The 15,821-nt window shown below is 34.8% G+C and overlaps 1 protein-coding gene across 1 annotated transcript; it reads left to right on the plus strand.

Moving 5' to 3' along the window:
• The first annotated feature begins 261 nt into the window (after window positions 1–261).
• Window positions 262–15,460, plus strand: LOC108911276 (putative nuclease HARBI1). The gene is made up of 3 exons (XM_018716174.1): window positions 262–705; window positions 1,487–1,798; window positions 15,356–15,460. Exons 1-3 carry the CDS (start codon window positions 262–264, stop codon window positions 15,458–15,460), a joined length of 861 nt encoding a protein of 286 aa, XP_018571690.1.
• The last annotated feature ends 361 nt before the right edge of the window (window positions 15,461–15,821 follow it).

The following is a 15,821-nucleotide window of genomic DNA, read 5'->3' on the forward strand; positions in this document are numbered from 1 at the left end:
TTTTGAGAAAACGAGCGCAGCATGGGCACTATGACGTAACGGTGCTCCCCTCTCCTGGCTACAGCTCAGCCGCGTGGGCTGCCGCGCGGATCACTCTGTCTTTGGTTGACACCAGCCTAGTAGCTCGGCCGAGACAGCAAAGCAATTCTAGGCCGAACGAGTGACATTACCGAGTAGCTGTCTACACATAAAGTGGAATACGTGCGAGAGAGTTCAGTATGTTCTTCGTGATTATATATCATGTGTGCAAATTTTACTAAAATGGAGAAACGAAAAAGAATAAGAAAGTTTAGTAGAGTTATAATTCCATATTTAATAGCAGAGTTAGAAATGGAAATAAATAACAAGAAAAAACGAATTTGGTCAAGGCAATGGTTGCTGCGAAGACAGCACGGGGCGTCAGCTACGATAATAAAAGAATTAGAAAACGAAGATACAAAAGAATACAGATTATTTCTAAGAATGAATCTTGAACAATTCAGTGCAATATTAGAAAATATATCTGCCGTCATTGCAAAATCAGACACAATTATGCGAGATTCAATACCAGCAAAAATAAAATTGCAAATAACACTGACATATCTAGCTACAGGAAACAATTATCGCACGTTGCAACATTTGTTTCGTGTATCAAAGTCGGCAATATCGCGTTTTATCCCTGAAGTTTTAGATGCAGTTTATAGCTATTTAAAGGAATACATAAAGGTAAGTTATAAATTTTATAATTTTTTAGACTTATTTTCATCAGCCTTCACCGTCAGCAAACAGAAAATGCAGAGTAATAAAAATACTCATTCAGGTTGTACTAGTTTATTCTACAAAAACTTACAAGTTAATAATACTTTTTATGTAAATTAATGATAATCGGTAGTATTTTCAGTGTTAAAGGTTGCCCGTAGTGCTGCAGACAATATGTTGCTTTCTGAACTGTTATTCAACGTCGTAACGTCATTAATTCCATGAGTATCTATTTCTCCATGATTTGATGATGTTGAAGTTTGACAGCAATATCCAGGAGAAGTAGATGGAACTGATATGTAACTGCATGACGAAATAGATGACTCAGGCCGTGATCCAACCAAGCTGGATACAGTATTATGACGTTTTTCTTGCAAATTTTTTATGCCAATTTCAGTTAAAATAATTTGTATTTTACATTTAGCAAGTAGCGCGTTTTCTTCAGAAAATTCCTTGAACTGCATAGCAACGCTTTTACCAAATACATCATGTGCGTCTTCAACGGGTTCTAAGACGCTTTCGTTCAAAGCTTTTAAATCTGAAATAGCGCGAAATATCTCTTTTTTTTTGTAGTTCGCCGAGAAGATTCTGTACATCCTGCAGAACTGACTTGTTGGTTGGTCGCAATATCTTAACACTTCTTTTTGTTGGGTGGTGGATGCTCTTGTATATTTCGGCTTGCTGACAGTTGATCTTGACTTTCTAATGAGCTCTCTTCAATCTGCAAAATTAAAACAAAATATTTTAGGTTCCAGCAAATCAGGAAGAATGGAAAGTTATAGAAAACGGATTCAGGATTAGATGGAATTTTCCTGGATGTTGTGGTGTGATCGATGGAAAGCACGTAGCAATCCAAGCACCTGGTCATTGTGGCAGTGAATTTTGGAATTACAAAGGGACGAACAGTATTGTTTTGATGGCGATCGTCAATCATGACTACTGTTTCAGTTATATTAATACTGGCGCAACAGGAAGAAACTCTGATGGTGGTATTTTCAGAAACTGCTCAATATACCATGAACTGGAAAATGGCGGTATCTTACCAGATGGAGGGCTCTTAGTGGGTGATTATGCTTTTCCACTAAAAACATATTTACTAAAGCCATATTCACATACACCTCTGACAAGAGAACAGAAAATATTTAACTATCGGCTAAGTAGAGCACGTAGAATTGTCGAAAATGCTTTTGGCATTTTAGTTAGCCGATTCCGGATATTTCAAAAACCTATCATGACAAATGTCGGAGTAACTGATAAAATTCTACGAACTACGTGTGCTTTACATAATTGGCTAAGAATCAGAAGTTCTAGCACATACTTGCACAGAGGTAGTGTTGACGAAGAAAATGTTAATACTGGAGAAGTCATTGAAGGCTTATGGAGGAGTGAAACAGCAGCAACATTGACAAGCATTTATAACGTTGGTGGAAATCATACATCTAGGTTGACTAGAGAATTACGTGATAAGTACGCTCATTTTTTTTCTAACGAAGTTGCTGTTCCTTGGCAAAGTATAATGATTTACTAGCTATATATCATGTATTATGTATTAAATAAATCGTTGTATTAAATACATTTACTTACATTATCATAGGTGTCTCTCTTCTCTTCATTCCTGAAAACTGGTTACTCCAGTACCAGATTTCTTGGAATCCTTTATTTTTTTTATCTCTTGACTATACGTGGAACGGAGATTTTTTATTTTATTTTTAGCCTCTACAACACCAAAACCTTCTATACCCATGACTTTTATAATTGTTAATATAGCTGCTTCCCTCATTTGCCTGTTTTTGTAATTTTCGGACTTAAAGTCCCACAAGCACGAATGACTCTTATATTCTTGAATAAATTTTAAAGTTGTTTCAGAGTTCCACTTATTTGCCATTTCCAACTTCACAAAACACTATATTTTTTAAGCATTCAAACGGCAAACAGCCGTTAAAACAAAATCTTAATAACACTGCACGTTGAAAGCTTGTCCCTACATGCCGAATAAGCAACCGAGTCAGTGTCATGTGTGGAGGGGGTGGAAGAAGATCGACTTCTCGGCCGAGGGAATAGAACGTCGTTCTATTCACTGTCTCGGTTCTTTGCTGGACCGAGTGCTCACTCCACTACTGGACCCTGTGTCCATATTGACCTAGCACTCGGCCGAGCGTACTGACTCGGTCATTTACTCGGCTGGTGTCAACCATGCTTAACGCACGTTTACTTGGTCATTTTTTGGTCGAATCCATTAAAACAAAAAAGATTCATGTCTTTTTAAGCACTATTTGATGTAATTGGTTTAAAATCTGTATATTAAAAAACCGCCGAGATAAGGACCCTAGTTACCTTTTTGTTTGGTTTTCTTGTTAATAACTCTTTTTTTTTGCTTAAAAATATGAAATTTACGCAAACGCGAGGCAGTGTAATTACCTTTTGACCCTTTTTTTACCGAATTTCGATATTTTCACTTGGGCAGAAGATATACGCGCTCGCATTTTCGATTTTATAATTTTGCAGTAGGCCACCATTTTGAAATTGGGGATCCGGATTGCGGGTATTTGTTGAGCACCCTAACAGTTATCTCTTCCTGTAGTTTCATCCAATTTTAGTCAAATTTTGCACATTTATTTCTTCACCGCTAATTTTGCAATGTAAAAAAAATTTTGCGAACTTTTGCAAAAGCCTATCCTTATAGCAAATTTCCTCAGCAACAAAATCGATAAGTATACCTCATGTCGATTAGAGACTTATTTTCGGAGATATAAGAGAAAAACTGAAAAAAGAGCAATTATCTTTTTACTTTTGTTATAAACAATATGACACTCAACCTCTGCAAATACACAATACACAAATTTAGGTAGGCTTTTTTTTATTCTGTGTATTTTTTACCTTAATTTTAAGCCCATAAAATTTGAGTTGGGCCCGATTTTTGAAAAAAAAAACTTAATTTGCCCGAACTATACTGAGATGGCAATAAATCAGTGCTACAAAACTAAAAACCTGACAAAATCACTTTTAACCCTAAACTTCTCGGATGAGTCAGACCTAGATTTTTTTAAAGCCTCAATTATTACTTATTTTAAAGACTGATTTAGACAAAATGGAAAAACTTAAAACACTTAAAATATGTTTTTCTGAAACCGTCACAAAACTATGACATTTTTTGACTGACAGAAGTCTCTAAAATTTTCCTTTCTTAGAAAAAAAAATGGTATCTTAGCAACAAAAGTATTCACTTTTATTCCTAAGAGCTAAAGCTGATACTTTTAATCCTTAGATTATGTCCCGGTACTTTGAGTCTCGATTAAGGCTTGATTAACTAATCAGACCATTAGACTGTGATTATACATTATAAAATAAATCAATATTATGTCCAGTCTAATCGCCTGATCAGTTAATCAAGCTTTAACCCAGAATCAAAGTACCGGGCCTAAAAGTACCTATTAATCAAGTTTTAATTTACAAAAGTTTTTTCAACGATATTTACAATAATTTTTGTTTATCCACATTGATACACAGTTTGAACAAGTATAAAAATTAAATAGACCACTGAAACTGCCACTACCCTCATTCTTGGAGCAATTCTCAAAGCAGTACAACACGTTTTCATTAACAGTTATATTTATTTTCAGATGTTGTGAAATCAGAAATGACAACGGTGCTTGATTTATCATTACCACTATCAACTTTCAGTATTCTTTTAGCAATATTTTCTTTATTCAAAAGTGAGTCTTTAACGTAGCCTTCCGCCACAGTTCACGATCTCCATCCTCCGTGTCTTTTAATACAAGTGAGGTCACCACCGCCGTTAACTAAAAGGGTAGCACACGTTCGTCGTAATGCGTGCCTATTGTACTCTTTCCACTTGTCCAGCTTCAAAAATTTCCACTAACATATCTGAGAAATAATCGATTCTACCAATCCGGGTGGAACATGTTTTCGATCAGAGCTTAAATAATTAATTGTCTACCAGCACAGTAAAAGAACGTGGTCTCTTGGTTTTGGTATTGGGACTTGCGGATTTCTCATCTTCAACATTATCAATTGTTAAATTTACTAATTCATCAGAACGCATGCACCTGCAACCCCCAATATTAGGACGACCTATAAAGAAGCTTTTTTAAATTTTTTTTCTTTTATTTTTAAAGGGTTTACCTTCATCATCAAATATAAATTATCAGGTGCACTATTCAAAAAGCAATCGACTTGCTCCTTTGTAAATACTCGCGATTTTTTCGGAACACATCCATCGTTTTGTCGCTTGAGAAAAGCACGTAACTTTGAATATTTGCTTATATCAATCCCTTTCTTTGTATCCAACGTTGACCGCAACATTGAATATTGTGACCAAAGCGTTGACGCCTTCATTTTATTTGCTGAGTTTGAGAAATACACTATCAATACATCTTCTGAATACAACTTAATGTTTTTTTCTTTGCACCAATTCATAAAACGTTGGTAGACACATTCATAAATTTCTCGAGATTTCTTTGGGAGAAGATTCAAAGAAATCTCTTTCGCACACTCCAGTATCTCTTCAGGTAGGTACACCTAAATCTTCATTAGATTCCATTTTTACAGAGTTTTCAGCAAACTTAACCACAAACAATCACAAATGAACTCAATTAGCAATATGGCGACTAATGTTTGACAAAGTATCCATGACTACATCGATATATCCTACTTACCTACTTTGTTTTATTATCCAAATTTTGTTTCAATAATTTCAAAACAGAAATTAATTATTAAATGTATACTACACATTTAATAACAACCCCGGGTTCGATCGAAAAAAATAAATATGTAGTTGCGGCCAAAAATATGTGATCGTCATAAAGAATACCTACGTTGTACACATCAATTTTTAATTGATCGGAAGGCGCTGGCTACTAACTTCAAAGAGGGGAAGTATGGTGAAATTTTATAAAACAAAAGTAAAGTAAATACACCTAACTTTATTATTTACGTACAACAGTCTTCAAATTAAACATGTGACAAATAAAAAGAACAACAAAAACATTAACAACCATTTAACATAAAATGAGAGTGCCAGGCTGACCTAGAGCGCCTGTGGGGAAAGAGCATGGCAGAGAAATCCACGATCGTTGCTCTAACTACCAATATATAAATATAAAACAACCTCTAACAAAAGGCATAAATTAAGATCCTTAGCTAATGAAATAAATAACACCCGACTTATTTAATTTCTCACTAAATGTCACCTCACTCAAATTAGACATACACACTTCCAAGTAAAACTGAAGAGGTTTGGTGTTAGTTAGCCGGCAAAGCCGGATGGTACTGGAGTCCGATATGGGAGGCAATCCAGCTATGAGTTGAGATTTCGGAAGATCTGTTTTAGCAATTCTTTTTTGTATTTAATTATTCTTTTTATAGATTCATTCCTCACGGGCGAAAATGTTAGTAAATTCAACAGGGCTCTTATATGCGTATGACATAAAGTGAGCACAAGAAATGCTTTAGTATTTGTTTTTTGAACAACGTAATCATGACAAAACAAGTTAAATGTGAAACAAAGGAGTTGTTATTGCAATATCTGGACAGTCACGACAATATATACATATTTTAACAAGTAATAAATAATGAGCAATCGTTAATACTAATTGTAACAATTTTATCTTAGAAAAATATACGCCCCTGAGCGTAAGACAATGAAGGCTAAACATACACAATTTTTATCATGAAACCATCACAATCATAAAATTACATAGAACAATTAACAACAAAGTACTTAAAGAATATTACCTGCTAATTAATACGGGTGATTTTTCACTGTTTTGTCACACTGCCCACCGATCGTCTTACTACCCATCTCCACACTGTTCTCACTTCTACTATTTAGGCTTCCTTCCAGAATTCCCTACCTATAAGGGCTTGTTTTTGCTCTTCCTTCTACCAACTGTCAATCAAAAACACTTGAAGCGACTATGATTCTTCTTCATGGGATATTTTATATCACAAATTAGGGAAACCCTTTTTTATTTCTCAAAAAGTAACTATGCGATTTCATTACAGTTATATCCGTTAGCTAAAGACTGCCAAAAAAATCAAGTCCTTTCAGTTGCAAAAATTTGCAGGGAGAAAAATACTCAAATTTGTTAAGAAACCCTTCGATGATAATATAGATTAAGTCAATTTGCACATGAGTGGCTAGGCGTAGAATATTTTATAATTATTTTTGTACGTTTGCTTGCACCTTTAATAAATAAACAACAGCTTAGGGCATAAGGCTATATGCAAAATATACACCCTTGTTTTAGCAGAGATCTTTAAAACACCGCATTATAAAGTTCTATGTAAATCATACAACTTTATCTTGTATGGGTTTTTAGAATACAGAACTTTGTTACCAGCACGCGGAATTGTTGTCCTGCGGCGAATTACAAGAAATACTTGTAACTCATATAATGCCAAAATTGTAACATATAACATTATAATGTTAACTCAGCATGATGTCAATTTCAAACAGGAATATAGACTTTCCAGGGAAATTAACATTTTACCTCGACAATTCCCTCCAAGCTGAATTTTTGTTCAGACGTTCTTTGAGGAGTCCCAATCTTAAATAGGTATTATAAGATATTGAAATATCTCGTATTCTATGCATCCGACATCCATTATCTACAAGATTGGTTCAAATTCCATGAAGGCACTGGGCGCAACATATTCGCGAAAAATATTGTTTTTGAGAATTTGACGTTGAATATCTCGAAAAGGCAAGATTTTGGGAACATTTTGTCAATAATTAGCAAAAAAAAGTTTTTTGAGTTTTTAATTCATTTTAAATTTCATATATGTTGAATTAATTTTTCTAAATTCTATAAACATTAATTGTCTTCTCAGTTTCAGCATCTTTTAAATAATTTCGTTTCATTTACTCCATGGTGTTAATAGAAACAGACTTCCTCCAATGTAGCGCAATGTTTAAAAATATGTCCCGCTCCCAGACGCTTCCAAACTCAAACCTTACTTCGGGTGTCAGTGAAATAAATCGGTTAGAAGAAAAGAACTTTGCTTTTAAAAGTTCCGGCAGCTATTATTGGTTATCCTCCCGCAAAGTGGAAATATGTCAAGTCTGTGTAGTCGGAGGGCCGAGAATTGCGTTGCTGATTGGTTCCCCCTACCCCTCGTTTAACGAAAATATTTTACAGTATGGGGAACTTTATAATTCGATAAACAATAAGCAACATGAAAATGTAATCGACTTTGTAGAAGCCGTAAGGCAGCGGATTAAATTTGCCGTTAAGTTATTAATACAATTTGTTACAAGTGTTACTCTACATGATTTCGTTCACAATATCACAATAAGATCGTTTGCCTTACCATTAAATAATAGTAAATAATACTACAAAATAATAGTAATAATAATAACTAGAAAATCTAACGCCAAACGTCGCTCTAAAATAGAAATAAAATTGTTGATAAAATTCAAACATTCAAACAAACCAAAGTGGATAGGTTATAAGTCAAAGTGAAATAAGAAAAAATTAATGATCTAAGTATAAAAAGAAAAATAAATAAAGGTTTTACCTAAGAATAACCAGTGTTCTGCAGAAAAGGGTAAGAAAGTTAAACTATGCAAAAAACCACGAAGAATTTTATCTCCAACATTAGCTATTAGAATAGTCCAGGCGGTATCTGTTTCGGGTTGGGTAAACCGCATATGATCGGAGATTTCTGCTTTAACGGCTTCTAAATAACATCAGAAATGATAATATTTCTATGGAAATAAAAAAAAACGTTGTTATTGCAAAAAAAGTATAAAAAATAGCAAAAATTCATTTTTTTCTTTGATTTCTCGTCGACAACTTAGCAACTATTCATTTTAGACAAAAATAGAAGAGGAAAAAGTTTTGTAATTAAATTTTGATCAATATAGTTAGTTGCAACTTTCTTCTGACATGTCTTCTTCAAAATCGACTTCGAACTCGTCTACTTCCACTGTTTTGTAAGCATTTTTCACATTTGCCCTTGGCAGTGGGTGCAATACTCAGAGCATTTTTGAACTCGAACCACTGATACCTCATTGATTTCACACGGTCTTGAATATCTTTGAGTGACATTTTAAATGGGTCGCCCGTGATTGCAAATTTTGAAAATTTATATCTGGAAAGTACTCGGAATGACGAACCTACTAGTTCAAAAAACAGCCCTTATACCCTTATAGTTTTACAGTAAATAAGGGTTAACTTTAACGGGCTATAACTCCGAAAATAATGGGCGGATCATCAGGTTTTTTTTTAAATACTCGTCTTTCCGAGTACTTTCAAACCGTATTTTAAAATTAAAAAAAAATTGAAAGAAACATTAAATTATTGCAATTGTTTATAAACGTGAAATATACGAATATGTTTAAACAATCACCAGGGCTCACCTAATCATCCGATTTGAATTTTTCAAAAATCATTTTATAGCTTCAGAGCTCTTCTTTTTGTGGTAAAATTTTCAAGTATTCAAAGGCTTTAGATTTTTAGGAATTTGATTTTGAAATTTTTTTAATTTAAAAAAAAAATAAACAATTAGGTATTATGTAAAAACTATAGAACCGAATTGGATGAAATTTGGTGTGATGATTCTATGCACTAAGAAGTTTAATTAGGAAAAGTATGAAGATTCTAGGTATTATTCAAGTGTCTGAAAAAATTTGACAAATAAACTAGCACTTTTTGCAATTTTTTAAATGATTTTTCCGATTTTTGCAATAACAATAATTATTTTTTCGAATTGCAACTAACTCTATCTTGATCAAAATTTAATTACAAAACTATTTTTCCTCATCCATTTTTGTCTAAAATAAATAGTTGCTAAGTTGTCGACGAGAAATCCAAGAAAAAAATGAATTTTTTTGCTATTTTTTATACTTTTTTGCAATAACAATTAAGCGCACGTTTTTTTTTATTTGCATAGAAAAATGATCATTTCTGATGTTATTTAGAACCCGTTAAAGTAAAAATCTCCGATCATATGCGTTTGACGCAAGTATACCCTTTTTAAAACAGATACCGCCTGGACTAGAAGCTAAACTATTAAATTGAAGTTGCGAGAAAAAATAGGCATTTAACAATACAACTAGACGAAAACTTGGTCGTCGTCAAGCTAGTACTGAACTGGAGAGTATTCACCGGGAGGCACAAATAAGAACAGAGTGAATGAAAATACCAGGTAGCTCAAAGAAGATTGAAAAGAAAAAAATAAAAGAGCCTGAGGCTGGAAATTGTAAATTAGTTAAGGTTTAATATTTGTAACAGGGGCGAGTGAGGTCTAGCGATTTGGCAATTCATGTCGTTGATACGAAAAGTCAAGTAACGCTGATTGCTGTTAGTATAGTCTTTCCGAAGTCAGTTGAACATGTATAAAAACGTCTAGCAATAAAATTTAATGAGATTCATTGGCGTCCCTAAAAATTTTTTCTGCTAAATGTAAAAAATAATTTGTAAAAATTTCTGTTGTATGTCCATTTGACTAACAACATATTTTAATTATTTATTTCTTCACACAATTTGATGGTAAATTTCGTTTTGTTCCGTTTCAAAAGGTCTCCAAAATGCCATGTTGTGATAATATTAGTAAACAAAATATCCCTTTTATAAATGATTAACAGGAGGTGCCTATAATAAATTAAAATTACCTGAATCACACCAAATTCCGCATTGCTGCACTGCACTGCTAGGCCATATGTTGACAACCCAATATGTGGCCAGGTGGACCAATGCGGCTATGTTTGTGCCGCGTTTGCCCGCGCGCTTACTCTTCAACTGGACGACTAGACCTGTATATGGGTATGGCTAAAGAAAAATGGGAACAAGTTTTTCAAATATTTCAATGCCGAGTTGCTGCGTGAGCGACCGAACTTGGTACATATGTACTGCCAACCTGTTGGTTTTTCAGTTGAGATCGGAAAGACTATACTTAGATGGGTGACCATTCGGGAAAGGCTCGCGATGCTCGTTCACTTTTTATCTATAAAAATATAGACAAGGTTTATATAGGAAGACATTTCCAGGTTGAGGGTTGCTCGTCTCCTGGCGTCGGTGTTTAGCCAGAGTAACAGAAACAGGGCGACGCGCGACGTAAAATAACTAAAAAGCAAAAAGCTGTATTTGTAAAAATTGATACAGATTTTTTTTAACTAGAGGTCAGGGCAAATAGATTCTTTTTTTCACCGGAAAATTCAATATTTCTAATTTTTTTATAACATTATAAATATAAACATCGTTTTGCAATTTTTAAAGAAAATAAATAATTTTACAGCAAAACATGAACATTGCTTTAAGCTGCTGCTGCTGAGTTTCCATGTCATAATTAAAGCAAGAGGGTTCTGTATTTCTGAGTATGTTCTGTTAACATGAAACGCCGTTTATATCCAACGTTTTATATAAATTCCCAAAGAAACCAAGCCCATGTTGTAATTAAAGCCTTAATTAAGTTCTCACCTTCTTAATTAATTATATACGCAGATCAAAAGCATTTAAATATCAAAAATACCGGAACCCTCAAAAGTGAAACTTGTGTTCTTCTGTTTAATTCGGGAGTTCCTCTCGTGCCTTTGGGGGGGCCCTGATTTTATTTGACATGGTGTGGTTTCTCATAATGGAAGCGACTTTAATGTTGAATGATTGTGGAATTAATTAAGAATTCGGGACAATGGCAAACTTTGTTTTGCGCCGGCAAGCCCTAACAATGGGCAAGAGGGTCTGTCGCTGAGACGGAGAAGCCAAACAGAAGGCTCGAATTACTTGTAAGTTTGTTAATAAGGAAAATGGTGTTAATAAAAAACGTTCAATTTTTGGCGAATTAGTGGAATGAGGCGGGTGTTATAATTGGGGATCCGACTGTCAAGGACATTTTCGTATCGGAGTTAGTTCAATACCGCTTCTAAAGGTTCGTAACGGAAGAACGTCACACTTGTGGTAAGCGAACTAGCTATAGCTGCTGTTGTAATATTGAAAATAATGGGAAAATGTAAGTTTTGTGTGTTAATAAAGAAACAATAGTAAAATAGCACGAATTGCACTTTGAATTGCTTCTCCGTCCACCGTATTTTCCGGATCTGGCTCATACCACCTGTTTGTAGACATAAAAAGAATGGACCAGAGAAAAAGATTTGACTCCGATGAAGAAGTGATTGCCAAAACTGAGGCATATTTTGAGGAAAAAGATAAATCGTTCTACAAAAAAAAGCATCGAAATGTTAAAAAAACGTTGAAATCAATGTATCACTACTAGAACTATGTAAATAAATAAAGTCAAAGAGTGACCGCAAAATCCGCCCGTTTTTGCGTAGTGTGTAGCAAGAACGGGGAAGGTTGTACAGAGGTCTCCGTGGGCTTAAATTGATCGTCATGAAAAATCTAGGTCAGCATAATTCGATTTTTTCCAATATTTGCCCGACTTACCCCTACTTAAGGGGTGGAAACCACCCCTAAAACAAGAAAAATGAGAAAATAGTCGATAAATCCTTGGTAAAATTGGGGGAATTTCACATGGCAAGGGTAAAATCAGGAATGTCCTTCTAAAAATGCTCATGATAAACCCACCCCCCACGTGGGGGTAAAACAAAAGATCGAATTATGGGGCCCGTCTTTCGTATCATTTGTCGGGTAGTGGGGGAAATAAAGTACTTCATGAAATGGATATCATTCCCCGTCTGCTATCGGCAATAGGGGTGGTTTTACCCCCACGCGGGGGTGTTTTTCACCTTGAGCATTTTTAGGAGTGCATTCTTGATGTTACCCTTGCCATGTGGAATTTCGCCAATTTTTACCCAGATTTTGGTGGCCATTTTTTCTGTTTTCTTGTTTTAGGGGTGGTTTCACTTCACTACTTCAGTAGGGGTAACTGATCAGAATCCGACAGAAGAACGAATTATGGGGCATGTATTTCATATCATTTGGATTTATAAGGAAGAGTGGCACAAAAAAGGCAATTCATGAAGGGAACATCATTTGCCGCCGGTTTTCGGCAATAGGGGTGGTTTTACCCCCACGCGGGGGATGTTTTCACCTTGAGCATATTTGGAAGAACATCCCTGATCTATTCCTTGCCAATCAAATTCCCGCCAATTTTTACCAAGAATTGATCGACCATTTTCTCACGTTTCTTGTTTTAGGGGTGGTTTCCACCCCTTAAGTAGGGGTAAGTCGGACAAATATTGGAAAAATCGAATTATGCTCACCTAGATTTTTCATGACGATCAATTTAAGCCCATGGAGACCTATGGACGACCTTCGCCGTTCTTGCTACACACTACGCAAAAACGGACGAAAAAATGGGGTTTTTTGCGGTTACTCTTTTCTCTAAAAGTTATTGTTTTACTGGTCATCCTATGAATTTATTGGGTGATGGATATTACATATTTCCTCTAAAAAATTGTTTATTTCGTTAAGGAGGTTTATAGGGTACGTAGGTACGTCTAAAGTCTAACGAAAGTTTCTGTAGATTCGCTAGTTACTAAAGTAGTAAGCCTTTAGATTTGGTAACGTTGCTCTTGGCTGGCGCGCTCGTCTCGGCGTTCGCTCGCTCCCGTTCGATCATTCTGTTTATTTGGTCACCTGCGAATTTCAAATAATACGCTACGTCGAGACCGCGGTGTTGCCGCTATCACGCATATGTAGGATAGGTTAGTCAACGACAGCAGTTTGAAGGAGAATTATTATAAATTATGTATCTTACAAGTACCTAATCGATTTCTACAAGCTGTCATACGGTTCCTTAGATATCGGTTTCCTATTTATACAAGTTGCTGCGGAAATTGTTTGTCAATTGTTGCGCATTCTAAGTGGAAAGATAAAAAAAAATCTACATTCTCATAAGACTCTGTACTAAATCGTGAAAAATTATTTTATTAATATCTCGTCTCTTAGGTATCCAAACTAATCATAATTTTTTTTTGAGGATTTTCTTCATATTAATAAGCTTATATTAATTTTTTTATGAATATTTGTTCGCCAATTCCAAATCAGATAAACCTCCTTAAACCAATCATAGTTCATTACGTTACAAAGAAACCGAAACCGAATAATCATCATTTCATCGATTTTATAAAATTTATAATATAGACTAATTCTTCAAATGGTTGATTTAACAGCGATTTTATTAAAAAAAAAACTGGTCATAATTGTCATTTAATTTAAAAAATAGCAGTGATTTCATCGAAAAATTGCTCTCATTAAAGAAAATGGTCCGTTAATTATGAGATGGTCAATATAGGAAAAGTAACTTCAAAAAATATACAGGCTGTAAGATGTTTGCTGCCGTTAATTTAGCATGAGATAGAGTAATCGTAAATGAACAAAAAAATTGTATATTACAGGGGAATAAGATTAACAGTTTTCAAAATAGGTACAGCGAGTATTAATATTGGGGAGCTTCATCACAACGTGACAACGCGCTTAATCTAATTTTACACAGCTGATGCACTCCATGTGTGCATGCGGCACACTTATCCTACGGAATAACAAAAATGTAAACAACTATTATTCAAGACAATTGTTTTCCAGTTTTTAAATAAATAAAATAAAATTTATCGATTTTATAGTACGAAGATAGTTTTAGGCTTAAATTTTAGCTCGAATTTTTGTAATTATGAATCTCTTAAAACAGGAACTTAACTTTTAATCAAATTAAGTATGAATTTAAAAAATATGTAATTAAAGTACCCAAAGTTTCACGTCGTCCAAATAATCATACGTATTAAAAATAATTTAGGTACTTACCAAAAAGCAAAACTCAGTAATTTTAAAACGCACAAGTAGAGAACAAACTACATCATATGCTCAAAATCCACCACTATTTTCGATGCACGCACGACACCTTTGAATCCAATTGTCTTGCATTCGCTGGAAAATATCCGGATTTATCCTTATTTGATGGGTAGCGGTAAAAATTCGTTCTCGCAAGTGTTCGACTGTTTCAACTTCGCTGGCATACACTAAGTTCTTCATGTGTCCCCATAAGTAAAAATCCAATGGATTTAGATCTGGTGAACGGGCTGGCCAACAATGGGGACCGTTCCTGTCTATCCAGCGATTGTCGAAAGTAACATTTAACTATTGAACTACGCATATGCAGATGCCCCATCATGCATGAACCACAGATTTGCTCGGCAAAACATTCTGCAAAAAATTCAAATATGCCTCCCCTGTCAATCTGCGTGGTAAGATAAAAGGTCCTATTAGATTGTCTCCTAATATTCCACATCAAACATCTATCGAAAAACGATGCTGGAAATTTGATGTCTGTATGATATGTAAATTTTTTTCTGCCTAGTTATGAAAATTATGTGAATTAAAAATGCTATTTCTAGTAAAGCATGCCTCGTCCGTAGCTAAAATTCTTGAAATAAAATGGGGGTTGCAATCAGATTTAGTTAAAAACCATCTACAAAAATTTAACCGAGGGACGAAATCTGCAGCTGACAATTCTTGAACTCTCTGTAGATGATACGCATATAACAACTGCTCTAGTAGAGTCCTGTGGACAGTCCAGTGAGACAATCCGACCTCTCGAGCCATACTTCGAGTACTACGCCAGGGATCTCTTTCAACAATGTCTAAAATTTGTTCTACCGTATTGACATCCACTTGTCGATTTGGGCCATGATTTTCAGGACGAGGAATCACATTACCAGTTTCAAGAAGACGTTATGAAACTTAAACGAATGTTCTTCTGTGCCGGTGGGGAAAACGCCGACGGTAAATGCGTCGAGCTCTAGCAGAATTGCCTCAAGAAAAGGAAATAGTGGTACGCAAAAAATACTTCGACACGGTCGAATTCCAGATACCAACTGAATTGCGTATTGCTGGTTGCTGGACATCTTAGTACCTCGTGTTGTCACATTGCTCGATATGAATTTTATCGAATTTTTTAGAAATTTGGTAAGAGTTAATCTCGGAGTTAATCGATGTAATTCTTCATTTCTGGAGCTTACGACAGTCCGCTCAATTCATCATGAATCTACTGTTTAAATAAAAAAAAATCTATTTGAAATTTTTAGATTTGAGCAAGCCAAGAATAGATAGTAAACCATTTTTACAATTTTTTTAAAAACTCGTTTTTGCTCAGTTTGAAGGAGG

Source organism: Anoplophora glabripennis, unplaced genomic scaffold (genome assembly GCF_000390285.2).
Source record: "Anoplophora glabripennis isolate ALB-LARVAE unplaced genomic scaffold, Agla_2.0 scaffold350, whole genome shotgun sequence".
NCBI classification, from domain to species: domain Eukaryota; kingdom Metazoa; phylum Arthropoda; class Insecta; order Coleoptera; family Cerambycidae; genus Anoplophora; species Anoplophora glabripennis.